Raw genomic sequence first — 22117 nt, forward strand, 5'->3', positions numbered from 1 at the left:
TGTATTTTTTAGATGCGAAGCTGACGGTAGAAACTCAGCAAGTGCGTCTTCCTCACTTGGTGCCGTCACCCAGTGGGGTGGCACCTGGGCAGCAGGTCCTGCCCCAGAACGGGGAGAAGCAGCTCCAGGGGCGATAGCTGCCAAGTCCCTTTTTCAGCCTCCTGCGCCGAAACAGCAAGTGCCTCTGTGAATGTAAAGCCGTCTTCTGCTCACTTGCAAGAGGTCAACGGTACCTCCTATAAACCAAGGTTTTATGCTTATTTTTCTATATTTTACCCACTGAGGGGTCATGGGGTGTAATGGGAAGCCAGCTCATTCGTCACCTGTTGAAATCAGGTGCTGTTGCAGATGCGTGCATGGAAGGAAGCAGCGTTGGAAATATTGGTGCAACGCCGCATTGAGATGACTTATCAGACAGATGGCTTCACTCTCGAACAGTGACTTGTCCCTTATGTTTGATCAAGCCTTTGCCAAGCAAATAGCTTTTGCAGGATGGATCTGGGGGCTCATGACCACTTGCTTTGGCACAACGCTGTCTGACCTCGAAGGCAGCAGGGGAGTGTTATGCTCACCAAGCGCTCATCAGATGCTGCCATTGAGGGTGGTCGGCTGCTAATACCTCAAATTGGGCTAATGGAAAATCACTCGTGAACTGTGTGTCTCCCAGTAAACTCTCCCTAACCTCAGCGAGACTAGTAAAGATAAAAGTTCAACAAGATGCTGTACTTGTGGACATATTCAAACACCCCACCCCACTGGCATGCCAGTTAGGTTGCGATAGAAGATGGCAGGGCACCGGAGGGCGAGAGCCTGGCAGAAGAAATTGTCTGCAAATGGTGTACCCAAGGGAGCAGGGGGCAGCTTTTGTCTCTCAGTGACATGGCTTGCTCACAGAAAAAAACCCAGCTGCCTTTTGGGCAAAAATAATTACTCCAGCAATTATTTTCCATGAGTCGGATGAATTTTTTCTCTGGAAAATGACTTTTCCAGGAGTCAGAAAATTATCTCTCCAGGGAACGAGTCATTTCCTCTAAAGAAATTTGATTAAAAAAAAAAGTTTCACAAAAGCAAAGCTCAATGACCTCCTCAAATTTTGCCTGAAATTTTGTTAAAAGGAGCCGTTTCTTCTCTCTCCTTTGTGTGCAGGGGTCTGGAGACACCCTCTGCAGCAGGAAGCTGCCAAAAAGGGAACTTCCGACCGCAAAAGAGGTGTGGGGTGGGTTTTGCCTTATGGGGTATTTCAGGTCCCCTGTGCAGCCAGACAGAGGGTGGAAGCAGAGCTGGGGCGCGAGAGCTGCCGAGCGCAGCCCCATGGAGCTTCTGCAGCTCAGCAGTGGAAGGAGACCATCCAACAGGGAATTCAGGATTCCCTGAGCCTGTCGGCTGCTCCCAGCTACCCGATCGGAGGAGCTGCCCTACCCTGCCCTGCCCGGCTGCCTGCCCGCTGCCTGCTGGCCACCCCCAGGTAAGTCTTCGAGCGCCGAGATGCAAAGTTTAGCCCAGCATTGGTGGATTACTGGATTTGCTGTCATTTCAGCCTGGATGATAGCGCTACTGATCTGTATTTGTCACGGTACCATTTTTTGGAGATAAATGGTCTCTGAAGCTGTTGGTCTGGTGCCTGTTGCTGTATCCTGAACCCGTAACTCGCTGGGGCTGCCCTGAGCCCTTGTTCTGTCTGTCTTCATTTTGTGGCTGACCATAACGCTGTGAAAGCTGGGACCTAATGTGTGAAATTTTGAGGGGGGGCAAGGGAAATAAGAAAGTAGATGGATAGTTGTTGTTTCATATAGGGTAGGCATAGATGGTGAAACAGCTGACTTGCAGAGTGGGGTGGAAAACGACAGATGGTCCTAAAAAGTCACTTCATATTAATGTGCTGTGTACCAAGTACATTGCAGAGGGCATGGGTTAACGTTCAAAATATAGCAGGAAAGTGCATTATGTACCTATTTAAAGCTACCGAGCTATCTAGTTTTGAAATGGGCAGTCATTAAAAATCTTCTTAGACATCTAAGAAAGTGCAGCAGCTGCCTTTTTTTCTTACCACAGGTGTCTTTTTCTATAGTAGTGAGTAGCAAGGCTTCATGATTACCTCCAGGACCACAAGAAATGCAATACTATGTACTTAGAAATTTGGGGGAGGATGAAAATGTAAACGTCCCAGTTTGATGCTTTAAGTGGAAACCTTATGCTAGCTGCGCTAGAGATAATGCAGTCTCCAATTGCTTAGAGACTTGATGGTTTAATATTTGAAGCCCAATACTGACGATTTGGATGTACACAATTCTCTCAGGCATTCATCATGCACTGCTATACCACCATATGTTTTTGTTGCATTTTATTCATTTTTAATTTCCCTGCAGTGACTGCACAGATCGCAGGGCGTGGAGGCAGCAAGGCTGCTGTGGGTACCCCACACGGAAGTGTGCTTTTCATCTGCCCAACCACAGCTTTTGTATGCTCGAGTGTGCGCCGGAAAGGAGGCTGGTGGTAGTCCTAGTGTTGCTACATTTTTGAGCCTGGGGATCAGAGTGGGAAAACATGAATTTGACGTACTTAATTATGCTGAGACTTAAATAACACCAGCAGAAGAGGTCTGTGTCCTTAGCGGCTGTGCGCAGGTGAATGCCCTCGATGGACAGAGCTGCGCTTTGTGGAGCTGCGGGCTGAACCAAACGGACAACATTCATTTGCTCAGTAAAATGCTATGGGATATGTTTTGCAGGGGTTAGCGCGAGGACTGCTTCCAGACAGAAAGATTTTTTTTCTTTCTTAATTACAATTCCATTTCCCGAATCCCAAAAAGCAGGGAATTGATTTAATGGGTAAGAGGATACAAGGACAGGTACATTTATTGCTCATCTATGTTTTGCTGTGCTGTATTAAAGATTAATAAGCTTCGAACTTGCGGGCAGCCAGTTCTCCTGGCCTGACGTGTGCAAACGAGGAGCTTGTGGGGGTGCTGACACCCCTGTGTCTGGGTGCGCACAACATGTCCTCATCTGGGGCAGATCACAGTTCCGTTCTCTTGGAAAAAGGAGGGCTGAGAGGGGGAATATAAACTAGAGATAAGATAAAATGCTTATAAGCAGAGCAAGTTGAAAATACCTGCCCCCTTTTTTTTTTAAATATCCTTTTCATGATTAAAAAATGCCATTCATAAAAAGTTGCCTGGCAAGCGAGCAATGAGAAATAAATATATAAATACTCAGCTGGACATGTGTACACTCCCATGATGTCTGCGTCTTCAAGCTCGTCTTTCATGGGGCAGAGTGGCAGAGGGCTAAAGCTAAACACGCAAGTCGTGACAATCCTGGCTGCGGAGAGACCCGAGCTCCGCGGCTGCCATCAGGCAGAGCCAAGCTGCGGCTGCCGAGGGGACAGAGGACGAGGAGCGGGGCTTTTCGGCTTGGCATTTGAGTGGGGTCTGCTCCCTGTCCCACTGGCTACTTATTTTATTTAGTGACTCTTAAATACACTCAGGGTGCCCCTTATCAAAGGCGAGTGCTGCGAGCGCCAGCCTAACGAACAAAACTAAGGGAGAATCCCACCCCAGCCAGGCATGCCTGAGAAAGGAGTGCTTCAGCAGCAGGTGAAGGACAGACCGAGGGACAGACCCGCTAGCACAGCGGACTTCAGCGCTGCAGCTCCCGGCGGCCCCGGGGGAGCTGCCTCCCACCGGCCGGGAGCAGGGAGTCGCACCCCCTGCTCTGCAGGCTGGGTTCCCATCCACGAGTTCCCCTCCTCATGTGCCCGACAGGCCCTCAAGCAACAAAGAAGAAGAGCTGGAAGCTGTCCATAGAGGAGACACAAAGTGTGAATTATCTAATTCACCTGGGAAATCACGGGGAAGGTGGACATCAGCTACCAGTATTCCGTCATTCACCTGAAAAAAACCCACCCAAAAACCCAACACGGAAAAAGACCTGTAGATTTTCTAAAGTAAAAATATTTAAGAGGCATTGATAAATATTTGTGGAGCCAGTGGTTTTGCTTATTTTACTAAGCAAATTTACTAAATTTACTAAATTACTGCTAGTAATTTAGTAAATTTACTAGTAATTTACTAAATTACTGCTAATAATACTCTTAGGTAACAGAAAGTACTGTAGTAGAGCAGGGTTGCAGGCAGGTGGATGGAGGACTGTGCTGATAAACAAGGTTTCCCTGCAAAAAGAAAAAGGCAAAATAGTCACCATTTTATTTCAGATGCTGACATGGCAAAGCATTATAGATCAGTTCCAGGTTTTTAAAGAAATAAATGTTCACTGAATGGCCTTTTTTTCTTTTGTGAAAAACATGTTTCACTTGGAATTAATCTTGAAACCAAGAGGAAACATTTCAAAGAGGAATGATGTAAAAAATTATCTCATTTCCATTGAGCTTTTTTGAATTTTCAATCTCTTTGAAGGTAATACTGCCTCAGATTTCCCTTTGCATCCCATTTATACCAACGCCATTAGCTTGTTGTGTTCAGCTGGATTCGGAGCCTTCCGCTCCAGGAAAAAAAGGGGTAGGAGCTGTTCCTGCTGGTGTTGTAGTGCCCCAAATGCTTCTTTAAAAATCATGGGCACGGGCAAGCGCCACAGCCTGTATCAACCATGATACACTGCTAATGATTCAGCTCTGTTGCCTTCAAAGCCAACTGAAAAACAGGTGAAAATCCTGAAGACTTAAGCTTGCTTTTCATTCCTGTTGCGTTAGTGCAATTCTGGTGGCAGGCACAGTCTCACGTGGGCTGGTGAAGTCAGGCCGGCCATTGTAACGGCAATTACAACCCCAGGCCCGAGTCAAAGGCGTGTGGTAAGGCGCACTTTACCCATCAGGAAACGCATTTAACAATGCACCTGGTGTATCAATGAACTTTAAACTTGTCTAACAAACAACATTATGTGCTTTTGCTGGCTCGGTACAGGGCTCAGCGGGACACATGCAGGGCAGCGTGGGCGATTGCCCACAAGGTAGGCTCATCTCGCCTCCCAGGCTGTCACCGAGGGCTCTGCGTTTGCAAGCTGGACCTCCCATTGCTTCCGACGGTGCGTCTGCCAGCCTGGCTCCCGCCGAGGTGGGGTGCAGCCCTGCTGCGGGCACGAGCTGCCACGCAGGGTGGTGCGGCACCAGCCCTTGCCCTGGTCCTCACTGGCCATGCAGAGGTGGCACCTAGGCTGAGCACTCACTGGCAAATTCAGGTTGGTGGCTCCGGATCTCTCCTTTGCTGATGCTTTGGGGAAAAGCATCCTGCAAGCTTTCTAGAAACGTGCTGGAAGTGTTTCGGGAACTATTTTCCCTCTGAGAAATACTGGTGTTTCTTTAATATGCAGAGAAGAGACAAAAAGAGGACAACACAGTACTTTGGTTTTTAAATTTGGTAGCTTTGGTGTACTTGGTTTTAACCCAATGACCTGAAACTTTCCTGTTGACAGCTCTTGTTTTCAGCCAGATCAAAAATATGCTATTTGGATACCTTCCCCTTGGCTTTTGCTCTCTCAGCAGCCCACAACAGGAACATGCTGGTAATAAATAAAAAAAACCACATTAAACTCAGCAGCTCATAGGGATCCATTTGTCAGAGCCATAACTGAGTGAACGGTTTTCTGGCACTGCAATCAAGCTCCATCAAAACCTGCATCTCAAGCTATGTACCAGATAACGGTGCTCAGATCAATCAGTGCTGAGAAAACATTTCCAGGCAGATAAGGCTGGAAGGGAAGGAGTGGGAGTTATAGTAAACCTGTTTTCAATCATTATTTCCCAGGGATCACATCCTTGTCTGGGTGGCACCATTCCTTCAGGAGGCAAGGAGACGTGAGCTCTGCCCTGGCTCGCCTCATCCGTAGCACATCCCCGCGGGGAGGCTGCAGATGCTCTCCATCCAACGAGGGGTCCCAGGCACCGGCTGCCCCGCGCTGAGCCTAAACCAGCATCCCAACGGCCGGGCTCCATCCCCCTGACCTGCACAGCTCCATGGTGACTCCTGCCCATCTCCTGGGCTTTTCATGACTGCCTCACTACTGACAGGTAGAAGATAACACGGTGCTATGCAGGGAGAAGAAGAAGAAGTGCCTTTCTGTGAGGCTCCGCATTTTCCTGCAGAGTGGATGTGCCCCGCAAGCTGTCGTTCAGTTTTTCCTGCAAGGGGGGGAATAACGAGCTGCTCAGGACGGGACCACTGAGGATGGGGCCAGAAGGCAAGTGGTGGCCGCACAGAAGGTCAGCTGGCTGAGCTATAACCCCTGGTGCAGGACGAAAGCAAACCCTTTGTGTCTGCCCCATCTGTTCCCTGCCCCCGGTCAGGCCGCCGGGTTGCGGGGCAGAAACCCCTTCCTGAAGGGACATCAGGGCATACGGGCAGGGCGCATGCTTTATGGCTTTGCAGCTGTTGCGGCCCAAGGTCCTGCACCCGACTGCGAGTGTTTTTTCTTTTTCTTTTATTTTTCCTTCAAAATGGGGACAAGGCAAAGAAACACAAACAAATGAAAAGCCTCTGTGTACTTCCAGTTAATTGTGCAGTGGGCAGGGGCCAAAAAAACCTGCTTTCCTTACTCCTGCAGGCTGAAGTCCTGGAGCATGTGATTTGATTATCACCATTGCTGCAAGGCAGTGCTCAGCACCTGCTTCGAGACAGGATATTTCTGGGGGTCACCCGGGGCAGACGTGGTGACCCCCGGTCATGTCCAGCCCCTGCCCCTCCAGACTCCTCCCCATGGCGATGTGCCGAAGGCTCCTTCCAGGGGAGATCCAAAACGCCACAGGCAGTGCGGGGGGGTGGCTGTGCCTTTCTGATGGCTCCAGCGCTTCATAACCTGCACTATTTATTTAAATAAGCCACATATCTCAGTTAAAGCCTAAACGGCTCAAAGCTCAACTTCCCGATGCTGTACCAGGAGGGATGTGGGAAGGTCCGGTGGCACTTGGGAGCACCAGTGGTATGCTTTTGTCCAGGGTACTCTGTTGGACGCTGGTCTCATGCTCAAGGAGGGACATGGAAGTGATGGGAAGAGTTAATGGGACCCAGACCCTGGAAAACAGCCTTGGCAAACAGGGGATGTAATCAGCTCAGATCGCTCAGCCTAGCAAAGGGGGGTGTGGAGCAAGCTGGCTGCTCTATGTAGGTCACCTTTGTAGGCCAAACCTTTGAGCCCTGGCCAGCCGTGAGGCCGGTGGGGATGCGGATGACCGGTGGCTGAAACCCGCAGTGCCACAGCCAGCAGCTCCAGGTCCATCCTCGGAGGGCAGGGAGGGCTGAGAGCCACGCAGAGCCAGGGTTCACTTCATGGTTGCGGCGGTGAGACGGCTTCAGTGTCTTCAGGAAGAAACCTGGGTCACTTGGAAAGAGCCCAGGAGAGAAATGCAGCACCGTGTTAATGGAGGTTACAGCTAACGAGTCCTCGTGGCAGTGGCAAGGAAAGCTCCAGTGCTCAAGGCTCCCGCACCATGGTCAGCATCAGGCAGCCTCGTGCGCTGCACTGATGCAGAAGACGTGAGGTCCTTGTCTTCACCTGCTCACAATTTAATATGACCGTGGGGAAATTTTGGGGCAGTTTATTCAGAAGAAACTGAAAAAGCAGCTCATTGGCAGTCTGTGTCTGCTGACAGAGGGACAAAGCAACTCCCCTGGGCAGGATGCAAACCCCAGCCAACAAAAGCATAGCAAGAAATAAGGCAAAACACCCCTACAGTTAGCATGGTTAGCTACTCAGGCAGCTTATCAGCAGAAGCAAAAGATTTTTGTGTTGCTCACAGGCCCTAAGCCAAGCTGGGGTTCCTTTCAGAAAGATAGTCTGTCGTTCAGCCAAACCCCACCGAGGGCCGGCGAGAGCTGTGGGGTGGTGCCTGCTGGCATGTGCTGGCCAGGGGACGGATGAAGGCTGGAGCTGGCAGCCTGTTGGCCCTGCCGGCTGCGGGTCTGCGTTCCCCCAACGAAACACGTGCTGCGGAGGGGTGCCCCCAACTCGGGCACGGCTGCGTTGCTTCCCGCAGGTCACGACTGGGGCCATGGGTTCATATCAGCTCTGCCCTCCACCGGGCACAGCCAGCATCCACCCAGCCCACAGTGTCAACTGTCTGAGGAAGAAGCAAACCAGGAGCCTGTTGCTATGAGCATGTCTCTGCTCCCACCCTTAGGAGACTGCGCCGTAAGGTGCAGCGTTGGCTCTTCTCAGCAGATGGATTGCTCCAGGCTCCACTAGTAATTAGCACTGGAAATAATAATGACTGGAATGACAAAAGGCTGAGGATAGATTGGAGGTTTTATACAGGATGAACAAGCATATCTAGATGAAAAAAAAGATAATACATTAATCTACACACAGCTTAAAACCCCACCTGCTGATTCGTTTAAGCACAATAGAGAAGTGGGTAGGGTAAGGTAAGGTAAGGAGGAAACACAGGACGCAGGGTGGGTGCAGGCCAGGAGGAGAAACCCTTCTGTGCTCCAGGGGATAAAAGTAGGGCGAGAAGCAGCCCCAGGAGCATTGCCCAGTACAGGAGTCAGCTGTGGGGAATAGTTCACAACACTGGCTACCCACTTATTTTGTTAGCTGCTGACGCTGAGAGGTATTTAAGCCTTGTTTGTACAAGTTATTGTAGAACTTTACATATTTTGATATAATTAAGCAAGCACTATTCCCACCTTCCCCCTAGCAGGGGTGCTGCTATATAGATAAAGCTTCATGCGTCGTGAGGTATCTGGTGTGCCTAGTTTACCAATAGAGCTTGCACTGTCTGCCAAAGATACGGTTTTGCATCAGTAGAATTATAATACTGTAAATCTGAGGGTAGAAACCATTTTGCTACTATCCGAGTAGGTTTTATTGGTAACGATTTTCCTTATATTAGATTACTCTGCACTGCTATTAAAGCCTTTATAGCATAAACTGCGCCCATTGAAGGGATGATGCTGTTATTTCAACAAAAGTCCTCCTCCTGACTGAAATAAATCTGTGTAGATTCACTGTAGAAAAATCTTGAAAACTTCTATATGAAAATTGGATTTAATTTTGCATTAAAGTGAATAGCCTTGAAACTTCCAATACAGTCAGGTAATAAAGCTGTTAAATCATCCTATACCTACACCAAGTATGCAGCCTGTAAATCACTTATCCTCTTCAGCCGCAAGTGCTTCTCTGCCTTCCCCCACAGCTGTCTTATCAGCACATGCATTCAAAAAAACCCAAGGACAGAGCTCCTATTCACATTTTTCATAGTGCTACAAAACAAAACACAGCAAACCTAAACCCAAACCAAACAATGGCATCTTTTGATGGGTGTTTGCAGTCCAACCTTATTTCTGCCTGCCTTATATTTGAACAAGCTCGTATATGGAAATATTAACTATCACTTAGCGAGGCCACATCCAACCAACGTTACTTGGCAGGGGAGATGACAACATAGAGCCACCAATGGAATAGGTGTTTCAAGCTGCCAATTTCCTGCTTGAAGGAGAAAGGAGCGACGTGGATGGGGGTACTGGGGGAGCTGAGTTTGGGGGTGACTCTGGTTTGGAAGGCAGAAATACCCTTTGGTTCAAGCCGAATATCCTGCTCCATGAGCCCCACTTCCTCCTCAGACAGCTAGGCAGCATCCACGCTCTCTTTTATTAATTTGATCTAGCCTCTTTTGGTGACTAAAGGAAGAGAAAGATTATAGTTTAAGTATGTAATTTTCCTTTGATGTGACAGGTTAAAGCTATGTGCATTTAGAGAAGGCTTAGATTATTTTAGTTTCGTTACAACACTGATTTAAGCCCTGACTCACTCTTTGAGGCCTGACTTCATGTAGACACATATGTTGACTTAAATTTACTGCTAATGAAATATAGGCATATGTTTACATTACTCTGCTTAAATGCTTTGCTGGTGTAGGGGTGGACTTAGACAGCAAGCGCAATCCTGAATCAGAGGTAGAAGTAGATCTTGCTTGTTGGGTTTTTTTTCCAGCACAAAGGCTAGATATTTCAGAGTTTAATTTTCTTCCTCTTCCTCTGTCCCTCCCAGACATTAGCCTGTGTAATCTCCGAGCGCAATGTGTGCTTTTCAGTGTGCAGTCCTGCCAGAGACCGAATGCCCTCAAGTCTCCCTGGCTTTAATGACAGCTGGGCAAGCTAAGACCTGCGGAGAAGCAAACTGCTAAAACTCACATAGCAAGCTGGGAGCAGTAACCTTTCAGTGGCATAGCTGAAGGAAGTGGAAACAGGTTTGATATGAAATGGCAACGCATTCCCATATCAGTACGCTCCTTGGCTAGGACTGCCCCGGGGGCAGCCGGTGAGTGATGTGATGTGCAGGAGCTGTGCGGGCGGAGGTGCGAGCCCCAGCCCTCTGTTGGTTTCCCATTTTCCATGGGAAAATGTTCCATGTCCAGGTAGAGGGCAAGAAATTTGCTTGCAGAAGCTTTTGTTTGTCCGGTATCTCTTGGACTTTGTAGGCCAGACTGTGACAAAGAAAGCAGGATCCCAAAACTAAAGGAAAGGTTTTTGAGGAACTTGGAGCACAAAAGAGATAGTCATGCATGCAGAGGGAGGCATAGGCATTCTAAGTGCTTTAGCTAATGCTTCCTCCTTAGAGGAAACTCAGGCTACCTGGGTTTGGCTTTATGCCTTAAAAAAAAAAAAAAGGCTACCCCCCCCCCCCCCCCAAACCTCCATGCTTTTTGGAGCAGTCCTCTCTGCAGCAAATCTGGAAGTGGATCTGAACCTCTCCTCTTACTTGTGTTTCTTCCACCAAGTAGAAGAAGCAAACAGCATTTTCTATGTCTCCTTCACTACATCTATCCATCTCTAGCCTTGGAGCAGAGGGGGAGGAGAAGGGAGCTGCCAGCAGCCCATAGTGATTGATTCGTCTCTTGTTTTTTTATGCTGCGCTAGAACAACCTGTTTCAAAAATGACAATGACAAATCAAAGCGAATGTTTCTTGCTAGAAATTCATACTCCCCGAATTGTTAGTGCGTATGTTGCTACTAAATGGGCTGCTTTATCCATAACATTTATTTGGAAGTATTCTTTTCTGCTTGAGCTTGCAGCCCGTAGGAGAGAAATGTATTTCCCCAAAGCCATTTGCTTCAATAATTGTTGTCATGTGAAACTTTCTGTCCCTGATTGCTGTCCCCGGGGGACAGTTTGCATATACACAAAGGCAAAAAGGCTGCACTTCTCCACTTGCACCAAGAAGTATCGAAAGCGGCCCTGGAAAGGGATCAGGCGTCTCGCCCGGACTTGGACCAGCCCTAAAGCAAAGGCTTGACTATGCCCGAGGCCGAGCACTGTGCTGAACAGCGAAGTGTCGGGGGTCAAGCAGACACGGGGATGTGAGGAGGGGGGCGACGCAGAGAGCTGAGGCCCGGGACACGGGTGCGGCCACGGCCGGCGCTGCTGCCCGGGGCACGCAGGGGCTGCCTGCTCCCCTTTGCCCCTTTCACCAGCCTGCCGTCCTCATGGGGGAAACCCTGGGACTCCGAGGGTGCCTCGGCGCTGCCTGCTTAGCAGAGGGAGATTTCTCCCTCGTTGTGCAAATCAAGGCAGTATCGCTCGCAACGGGGAGCGCGGAGCCGAACTTTCCCAGCGCTGGGAAGGGCTGGCTCTGCTCTCACACGGTTCCCAGCTCCCTGAGCACCGCTCCCGCGCCTGGGAGGCCATCGCCCCCCTCCTCCCATCCAAAATACCCCAAATGAAAACGTTGGCAGACAGTTCCTAACTTTCCCTTCCCTGCCGATGGAGCCGCAGCGGTACAGCCGGTCTGCTACCTTCGGGGGAGAGGGAGGGAGGCAGGGAGAGGGAGGGCGAGAGGGAGGGAGGAGGGAGAGAGGGAAGAGATAGGCAGGGAGCTCAGGTTACCGCTGCCGCATCGCTGCCGTCCCTCGCTTCTCCCTCCGGAGACGCGGGCGATCGTGCACCGCCTCGCCTGGGACGGCCGGGCTGCGGGCAGCCGGGGAGACTTCAGGGCCCGTAGCCGGCGGCTCCCGGCAGGAAGGGCAGCCCGCCCGCTCGCCGCCGCTCCCGCGCAACGCGGCCGGAGCCTCCGGAGGATGCATTGCGGGTGCCTGAGGTGAGGAGGTGCCCATTTCTTTCCGAAACTCCAACTGCCGGTATGGCCGCGGGCGGGGGAGCCCCTTCGCCCACGGACGCGCCCGTGGGCCCGCGTCGCTGACTTTCCAAGACCGGCTGCGCGCCGCGGCCCCGTTAGGAGAGTCGGGTAAGAGGGGTGGCAGGTGTGAGCCCGCTTCGAAGACGGGGATCGAGATCCAGACCTCTCCCCTGTCTGCAGAAGTCTCTCGCCCGAGCGGCATGCGGCCCCACGGCGGCCGGGGGTTCGGCTGGGGGCTCCGGACTGCAACGCCCATCCTCCCGGAAAACGGGCGACGAGGCGCATCTACCCCGATTGGCATGAGGGGTAGGCTGATTGCGGGGAGAGGGTAGCAATAAGTAATCGTGTTTGCCAGAGGATTTAGTGTGTGCTTCAACACGGGGAAACCTTTTGGCAGCCGGTGAACCTGTCCCCAGATAAAGACCGGGATCAGTTAGGACAAACACAGGGCAATGTTTTCCTCGCTGTCCTGCGCCTTTGCTGAGACCTGGGATAAAATGCTTAAAAAGAAGATGACCCATGAGGTACAGGTAAGTACTTACAAAAGCAGCTGCTGGGCCTGATCATGAAAACGTTACTGTGTATAATCAGCACTTTTAAAGCCAAGTAGTTATTTACAAAGGATTTGCCAGTGTGAGGGCCCCGCAGTGGGATTTCTGTTCCTCTGCTTTCTGCCTTAGCCCTGCTAACCAAAAGAGGAGCTGGACGCCATATCCCTCCCGGTTAGCATTTGGCACAGGGCTGGGGTGGTGAGGAGAGCCCCAGTGGCTGTCCCTGGGCTGTCTCTGCCCTGGGTGGAAACTAAAGGATGCCCAGGAACGTTATCCTTCAAAAGTACCAGACTGCCTCTTTAACAGACATGTAAATGCAAGGACTTAGTTCAGCTGTTGTATTGGTAGGGGAAGAGTAAAGCTCCAAATGCTAAAAAACGACTGCGCCAAGAGGCAGCACGAAACGAAAGGGCACAGAACGGCATGAGCACTGGGCTCACCTACTCTGTGCAAGTGCTGCCCCAGCCTAAAGCAGGGGAAAAAACCCGTCTGAAAGGTAGCATCCTGACAAGTCCTCGTCCTACAGTGATATTGGCGGGGCTGAGCAGCACGCTGTTTATGAAAGGTTTAAGAGTGACATTGGAATGTGTATTGGTAATTTTTCCTGCTTGAACATTTTTCGTACAAACTCTTTAGCTATCTCTTCTCTGCAGTGCTCTTTTCCTTCTTCCTTCATGTATGTTGAGATTGCTTCCAAGGGAGAGCAAGACCCTCATCCTGTCTGAAATACCATTTTCAGGTTTATTTTTCTTTTTAATTAAGATGAAAAATCCTACTTGTAGCACTCCTTGTAAATGAGGGTACAATAAATAATTTGTTTTGGGGGACACAAACACCATACGTACAATTTTTGAAGCACAATGCTGCTATAGCTCAGAGAGCCAGGCTTTTGGAGTCACAGCATTGGCAGCAAGAGCTTAAAGAATAATTTTTCTCATTGCTTTATTTGTTTATGAAGATAAGAGGGTGGCTGTGAGTTGGATTTTGTTCCTATCCAGCGAAATGAAGCGCATGGGTTTATACTGGTTAAGGCTGCTCTGATTCATCCCATTGTGGACAATTGCTTATCTTTGGTGAGATCAGGAGTTTGGAATATAGCAATTAAAATAGGAATTGTAGTAAAATTGCTGATTCATGAGACAATTCTTTAAAAAGTTAAATATGCTCATTAGCATCAGTGATAAATGGAAGATGGGGTTATTGTAGGAATAGAGGGAGCATGAGAAGAAGCAAGTCTATTAGCATTGAAGAGAAACCCGGAAAGGGACATTTGGTACACAGGGGATGAAGGGAAGACAGAGATAGAAGGAGAAGACTTTTAGGCTGCATGTTTGGAAAAAATTACTACCAAGACGAGAAAAGGTCCTTCTGGGAGAACAAGGAGGGAGTGCCCCAGAGGCACTGCTGTTTTCTCTGCCTATAAGAGAGGATGCCTCTTTGCTGGTTGCCTGCCAGCTGTGTTTGGATCCCTTGTGGAAGTGGATCAAGTCAAAGCTGTCCGAATATGCTCCTAAAAAGGACAAAAAGCATCTGCACTGGGAGCTGAACTGTAAGGGCTGTCCTGTACAGTTTCTCTGCGTTGATAGTCTGAACTTTGCAACATATTGCCTAACAGCCCATATTGCAACCTCCACTGCAACATCTTTTTCCTTCCTGGAAACGGGATCTGGCCTTACTAAGTATCCAAGCTGACATTTTGGTGGGCTTTTTAGGCCCAGGATTCATCAAGAGAATTTTGCAGGCAGCTTGGAAAAGCAAAATGGTATTTTAAAATAGAAGTAAGCTTTCTTGACTTGGCTAAAGTCCCTGGAAATACATTTCTTTTTGACTCTTCAGATGCAGCACTTCTTTCCTGTGCCATTACGGGAGCAGCTCCATATCCTACAAAACTTTTTGCTGGTTTTGAGAGCAAAACTGCATTTTGGTCTGAGGATGCTGTTTGGCTTTTCCAAACAAATGTCATGAGCAAGTGCTCATGGTTGGGTAGATAAGATCAAGGTGCATCAAGAGCTAATGGCTCTTGATTTTTTTTAAGAAGATGCAGCCTCTGATTCAGAAGATCGCTGTGCCACAAATGCCTTCGCTCTGTGAGAATACGCTCACCATGATCTTTATTCTCCTTTAGGCATCAGCCACCTGGGTAGTCTCAGAGGCAGAACCCAGAGGCCACGTGGACCTTTGGTCTGGGCCATTGCAACCATTTTAGTGAAGGAAATCTCCACACCCGAGGTGATGCTTCCGGATCTGAACTGAAAAGACTGTGTTTTCAAGTGGAAGAGACCTGCAAACGTTTGTTCTTTCCCTTGTAATAATAAAGACACACCTTTTTAATGGATGAATGTTTGCATGCAAAACTCCTCCGATGTCTGTGTGTTACCTCTGAGAGAGCTGCCATGGTAAGGTTATTTTTATACGCATATGCTGGTGCTGTAGTTAACCACCTCTGTATTACAGAAAATATGATTCAGAGGAGGAAATGGTGGAAATTTTTCTTTGAAGAGGTAAGGTTAAGGAGTTACAGTGGGTCAGGCGCCTCTTCTGAAGCCATCTGTGTCGCAGCACAATGGGAGGGGATCTGGGGCAAGGAGGTGAATCTTTCAGGAACTCTTACTCTGTTACTGGATTTTAACTAATTTTATATTTAAAGTCTCTTTTTTTTGTCATGGTTTTTCTTTGATTGCTGGGAAAAAAGTTTATTTGCTTATTATAACTATACCAGTGTTTAGGCTGTGTTGGTCATGCTGCTAAAAACAATACAGTTGTATGCATGTATCTGTATACATCTGTATTATGTATATATGGTTTTGAGAGCAAAACTGCATTTTGGTCTGAGGATGCTGTTTGGCTTTTCCAAACAAATGTCATGAGCAAGTGCTCATGGTTGGGTAGATAAGATCAAGGTGCATCAAGAGCTAATGGCTCTTGATGATTTTTTTTAATAAAGAGGAAGATGCAGCCTCTGATTCAGAAGATCGCATTTCATTGGGATTAATATTAATCTAGAATTTAACATATCACTCTAATATGTTTTTTTTTTCCCCTAGAACTATTAAATTCAAAACTTGACTTGTTTATACTCTTAATTGGTTTTATTTTTTTTTTTTCTTATTAAAACCCAAAGTGGTAAATAAAACCAGCCCAACCTTCTACAAAGAAGATTCAATCTGCTGTCAAAGTTATGGGGTCAATCAGCTAAATGGGTGTTAGTAACATAATGACAGAGCATAAGCCAGGCAACACAGTAGGATTTCAAATCAGTAACAATAATGCTCTTTTTCTATCTGTGGTCTAATAGCCTAGGGTTTGGAGATGGGGACTGCTGCCATGGGTCTGTGATGACGGGCAAATGGCTCGCCCACTCCCCAGAGTCAGCTCTCTGGCCAAAAAACATCATGGCCTTTCTGGAGAGCCAGAGGCTTATTTTAAGCATAAAAAGCATCCACCCCTCAGAGCCCCTCTCCCCATGCATACCCCATCATGGCAGGCTGGGGGTAGCACAGAGGTGCCTGGGGAGGAGCTGGGAAAGCTAACCCTCCCCAGCAGCACTGCAAAAAAAAAAGACAAAAAAGCCAGAGAGACAAAAAATGACCCCCCCCAAAAAAAGGAAAAAGAAAGAAAGGAAAAAAAAGGCAGACGATTTGGCTGTAAATAAAGTGCCTAGCAACTCAGTGCTTAAATGATAGAATCTGGCATGTGTGAAGCAGAGGAACAGTGTCTTGCTTTGACTCGCTGACAGACTGACAAAGAGAAGCAACCCTGATAGCAGAGGCTGGTGAGAGGTAGCAGAAGGAAAAAGGTTTTCTGTGGTCTGACAGTAAGGGCGGCAGAAAAAGTTTTTCCTTTGTCCTTGTCCTGGTTTTGGCTGGAAAAGAGTTAATTTTCTTCCTAATAGCTAATATAGTGCCATGTTTGGGATTTAGGATGAGAATAATGTTGATAACACACTGATGTTTGAGTTGTTGCTAAGCAGTGCTTACACTGGTCAAGGACTTTTCAGCTTCCCATGCTCTGCCAGGTGCACAAGAAGCTGGGAGGGGGCACAGCCAGGACAGCTGACCCCAACTGGCCAAAGGGCTATTCCATACCATATGGCGTCATGCTCAGTATAGAAACTGGGGGAGTTGGCCGGGGAGCTGCGATTGCTGTTCGGGGACGGGCTGGGCATCGGTCAGCGGGTGGTGAGCGGTTGTATCACTTTGGGGTTTTTTTCGTGGGTTTTGTTCCTCTCTCTCTTTTGTTGTTTTCCTTTTCATTACAATTCTCTTTTTTTTTTTTTTCTTTTTCCCAATTATTAAACTGTTCTTATCTCAACCCACAATTTTTATTACTTTTGCTCTTCCGATTCTCTCCCCCATCCCACCGGGGGCAGGGAGGGTGAGCGAGCAGCTGTGTGGGGGTTAGTTGCCGACTGAAGCTAAACCACGACAGTCCTGTATCCTTTTCAGGTTTCCATCCTTCTTGCCTGCCAGTCTTGACATTTGGTTTGGGTGAGGACATGTTAATACATGTTGCTGTAAAAACCTCCCCAAAAAGCGGCGTTTTAAAGTCCCGGACATTTAGCCTCATCACCTCAGTGGCTGTTCGCGTGCAGTTCTTTTGGTTGGAAACATCACTGCCAGCTCAGGAGGCTCTGTGGGATGATGCCACCGAGCGCACGGGGAAGGAGGAGCCAGCCAGTTCTCCCAGGGGACGAGGCAGGGCAGCCTGTCCCCGTGTGATCCTTTATTTCGAGTAGAGGTTCACCACCGCCATTTTCGGTAGTCCGGTGTGGTACCTGAGCAGGTGCTGCTGTTCCTGACAAGGTCTGGTAGGCACCGGGCAGCGTCGTGCTCCAGGGGTGGGGGGACAGCCGAAAGCTGCTGGGCCAGAGGCACCTGGTCATCTGCCCGTGACTTCTGAGCTTGGGCTAAGGGGGAAACCCGGCTACCTGCGTGTCCCCTTGTAAAAATGGTGGCCCAGCCACTGCTGAACCCACTGCCTCGCCAGAGACATAATCTTTGAGAGCTCCACGCTGGCCCCTGCTCCTCTGAAATGCTTGCATTTAGGAAAAAATAAATGTTTCCTGCTGTACTTGACATTTTCTTATTATCTATGCATGTTTAATCCCTCTTCGTGTCCTGCTGAGCTTCTGAGAAAGCAATTTAGAGGCTTTATTCTGAGGAGAAATAAAAGTTAGCAGGTATTATTAGTACTTATACCAGGGCATGTTACTTTTGATTATTAGGAAAGAAAAATGGGAATATTGCTGCTGACTTTAACTGTGCAGTATTTGAGGTCGTAACTCCTGTTTGCATACTTAAATCATGCCTCTGCTTTTGGGTCTGCCTTGCCGCAGCTGCCTGTGTCTCTGTTTACAAAGTGGTGACTCTTGCAGATGGACAAAGCACTTTGGTCGTTTGCACTTTGGGACATTCCCCAACTGATGTCTGCAACCTCCACGCAAAGCCAATGCCGATGGTCCGCTGAACTCGGTGGCATGACTGTAGCCTTAATGTTCACTTCATGTTAACATCTCCAGGACTGTTTCATGGAGATATGTGCACGCAGGCTGGAAATCTTGAATCACAGATCGTATTGTTTGTCAGATGCAGGCAAAATATAGTGACAGATAATTTAGAAACCACAGGCCTTGTCACACCTAACCTATGCTCATATCTCTGCTGTAGAGCAAGATACTTTAGGTTGGATGGTGATGGTTTTGCTAAATGCAGTCACAGCCATATTGACCTGTTGAAACATAACAGAAGCCATTGTTTTCCATACACTCTTCATATATAGCAGTTCTCCAGGCAGTGCGGGAGACAGAGCATTTGCTTCACTCAGGAAGCTAAAGCTGCTGTGTGCAGGTGGGGTGAGGGCTGGGACGGGGGCTCAGTGTCCCAGGGGGATGGAGCCAATACCAGGGTGATTTAATTCCCTGATATACCAACTTGAGCAGTCCAAGGAACCGACCTGCCTGTGCTAATATAAAGTGTTTTTTAACTTTCAAAATTTTCCATATTCACCTGGAAACAAGAAGGAAATTGAGGGTCTAGAGCACAAGTCTTATGAGGAGCGGCTGAGGGAACTGGGGTTGTTTAGCCTGGAGAAAAGGAGGCTGAGGGGAGACCTTATCGCTCTCTACAACTCCCTGAAAGGAGGTTGTAGCGAGGTAGGGGTTGGTCTCTTCTCCTGAGTAGCAAGCCACAGGACAAGAGGAAACAGCCTCAGGTTGCACCAGGGGAGGTTTAGATTGGATATTAGGAAATTTTACTTCACTGAAAGGGTTATCAAGCATTGGAACAGGCTGCCCAGGGAAGTGGTTGAGTCGTCATCCCTGGAGGTATTTAAAAGACGTTTGGATGAGGTGCTTAGGGACATGGTATAGTGGTGGTCTTGGCAGTGCTAGGTTTACGGTTGGACTCAATGATCTTAAAGGTCTTTTCCAACCTATACGATTCTGTGATTCTGTGATCTCTCTGTCACCCTTTCCCTTGGTGTTCTTTCAGTAAATGCCAACCCTGTAATGTATTGCCAAGCTTGGGTGCTTGGGACAGCCCCCCACTTGCACCATGGGCTCGCATTGGCCTCGGTGGCATCTGGGGCAACTCTTCCCTTCTTGAGCTCTGAAGGAGAAAAAAATGAAAGACAGGGCCATCACATGAGACACCTGTGTGCGCTCCCACGTGCTTGCCGAGTTTACCTGGAGAGGGGAGTTTGGGGAACTGGTGCTATATTGGGGAAAGACTACTGTGCGAGTGAAACAGGGAAGAAGTGGGATTGCGACAGAAGATGGGGCACAGTCCTGTATGGACAGGGAGGCTGAGACCCCTCCGCTGCACCTGGTCTGGGGGCTTGCATGGCTCTGCAGGGCTGAGGATTGCAGTGAGCAGCTGCAGCTGGGGCAAGTCCCCGGAGTGGGGTGCAGCATGTTATCTGGATGGCTCCCTCCTACACGCGGCTGGGGAGGCAGAGAGAGCTGAGACACCAAACTAGGAACGCCCAAGGTGCTACTGGTGTGATCTGGGTCCTTGCAAGTCCTCCCCCCAGTCCCCTCCACAAATACCTCTGTGGGTAACTGCAAATGTTTAATTTGAGAAAAGAACACCATTCCTACCAGTTCCAGATAAGCCCATATTTGCTTTTGGTGATTAAACTGATGACAAAAGCTAGTATTTACCAGCTTTCACACAGTCAGAACCAAATGAGACTTTGCTCCGGGAAGTGTGTGTTCTTATCAAGGCCACCACCTACCCGTTGGTGGCAGGCAGGGACCTGCTGTGAAATGATACATGTACATATGTGTGATTTGCAAAATTTATAAAATACGTTTTACAATTTACATAAATCTACAAATGCTTGCATTGCCTCTGTGTGTGTGTGTGTTTATATATGTGTATAAGGTATGCTGCTTCATACATGGACTGAAGAAGGAAAGCAGTCTGGCTCTGGATAGGCGGTATGGTAAATACATGCCAGAACATACGCTGGGAGGCTGCTCTCCCAGCCATCCAGAACAGGGACCTTTTAATTTTTATTTTTAGATCTGTTACCAGTGCCCAAACCCAGAAACAAGTAAGAAGTAAATATGGTCAAGTCACATTAGTCTGATTCTACTGAGATCTGGTGAAATGAGTATGCTATGTTATAGTTTCTTGCTCTTGAGTATTTCTGAAAAGGTTTTAACAGGTTTATTAAACCTTGCTCTCAATTACCTTCCTAGTTCAGCATTGGAAGGACTATTGTTTGTACATGTTCTGGAATTCCTGTGACAGAGAAATGTCAGACCCTTGAACAGTCTTGTAAGAGCCAGTAACAGGGGTGAACCTCTTCTGCAACTCTGTTGCCAACCTCAGAACATCATCCTTTCCTGAAAACGCTATTTTCAGGTTATTCATGTGCTTCCTCCCAGGCCACTGAAGAACATGAGAACAGATGCAGAACAGATTTTCGTATAATCTTTTGTGTGTGTGTGTATATATGTATGCATATGTATATTCTCACACGATTTTACATATGTATTTAATTAAAGCAATTTTTAAGTTAATTGCTGTTAAGACTACTGTGAGCTATACATACAAGCAAAAACAGATCTGAGGAATATTCTATTTCAAGATAAAGTTAATTGAAATATAAGTGGCAGAAGAAATGTGAACTCTTGAAATATTTTCAAAATTCATTAGTGAATCGTTGCAAAAATGCATTTCACTGTGGGAGGAATTTCAGTAAACCAGGACTCCAGTTCTACTTGTTTCATGCTTTTGAGAAAACCAACTGAAGTTAATGGGACTATTCTTATGGGTAAAATGAGCTGGATTCCTCTCAGGAACACCTGGCTGGACTTTAAAATTAACTTAAGCCTGCAATGCAAGACATTTTCATTGCTTGGAAAGGGGAATTTGAGCAAAAGGAGGGCACTAACGTGGTTTTGGGGAGCCTAGGCAGAACATTCCTGGTTGGAAGGCAGAGATCAAATTTCCATGAAATCTACAGCTCTGGGGATTGTAAACTTGGTTTGCTGTATTTTTAGATGGGAAGCCAGATCCAATTCTTCATTAAGAAGTGGGGGAGTAGAAGGGAATGCCCTTCCCCCTGGTAAAAATTCCCCCATCCTAGTGCTCTAAAATAGTAGTTGGTGGGCCTGTGGGTTAATGGAATGAGTAACTGAAGCATTACACTCTTCTCACCAGGTTAATTTGTGGAGATGTATAATTTTTTGGAACTGTGGCCTTTTGGGTTTGCTTTGATAATTTTTCTCTCTCTCAAAATTTATACTACATTTGTAATCAGATACACAGCACATTAATGTTACAAGGATGAATGAATGAACATTGTTGTTATTGTTTGGATCTCTTTCACCTAGAAAGGAGAGGGGGGGTACGGACAAGCCCCTCCTCACCTCAGCATGCCCTAGTGAGTCACCTAAACTCTGCAAAAGGTGAAATGTCCAAATAATCTGACCCGCTGTTGATTTTTTTTCTAAGCAGCTGATGCAACATCAAATATGTAACTCATGGCCCCTCCAGCAAAAAGTTCGGGAGCAGTTCCTGGGTCGGTGCAAGTGCCCCACAGGACGCAAAGAAGATGAAGATGGGAGGAACCTGTCTAGGTCTGCCAGTTGGACAGTACTTGCTGGCTCTGGGACACAGGCACTTTTCAAACAAATAGAGAAACATGGTATTTTAAAAAAAACTATTGCTGTTATTCTCTCTCATCTGGCATGGGCACATATCTGCTGCTTCTCCACTCTCTGGCTTGTGAGAGCCCTGCTGGGTCTAAGTCATAGTTAGTAAGATGCTGAAAATGGGGAGGAGGTCTGAAGCATGAGCCAGGGTAGTCTGGTATCAGTGGACATGCTTGTGTGGATTTCTGAGGATATGCTGACTTGGGGGGGCAGATTCAAGTAAGCAGGAGTGTGAATTTGATTGCCAGCAGAACATCTTTTGTGAATGATACTAAGAGAAATGCATGTGGGTGAGTGCCCTGAAATAGGTAGCTTTCAA

The 22117-nt window shown here is 47.9% G+C and overlaps 1 protein-coding gene across 3 annotated transcripts in view; it reads left to right on the forward strand.

The window, feature by feature from the left end:
• Positions 1–22117, forward strand: part of B3GALT5 (beta-1,3-galactosyltransferase 5) — a 33786-nt gene that overhangs the window by 6336 nt on the left and 5333 nt on the right. Inside the window, exon 2 of one of the 3 annotated variants that reach the window (XM_072846848.1) lies at positions 21602–21791. The exons of 1 other annotated variant lie outside the window; for it this stretch is intronic. In XM_072846848.1, the coding sequence (XP_072702949.1) occupies positions 21789–21791 (3 nt within the window). In that variant the 5' untranslated portion in view covers positions 21602–21788. Of the gene's footprint in view, positions 1–11837; positions 12046–21601; positions 21792–22117 lie in introns of those variants that run through there. One more of the 3 variants, XM_072846857.1, reaches the window with a different exon arrangement.

This window comes from Ciconia boyciana, chromosome 1, assembly GCF_034638445.1.
Source record: "Ciconia boyciana chromosome 1, ASM3463844v1, whole genome shotgun sequence".
Lineage (NCBI taxonomy): Eukaryota > Metazoa > Chordata > Aves > Ciconiiformes > Ciconiidae > Ciconia > Ciconia boyciana.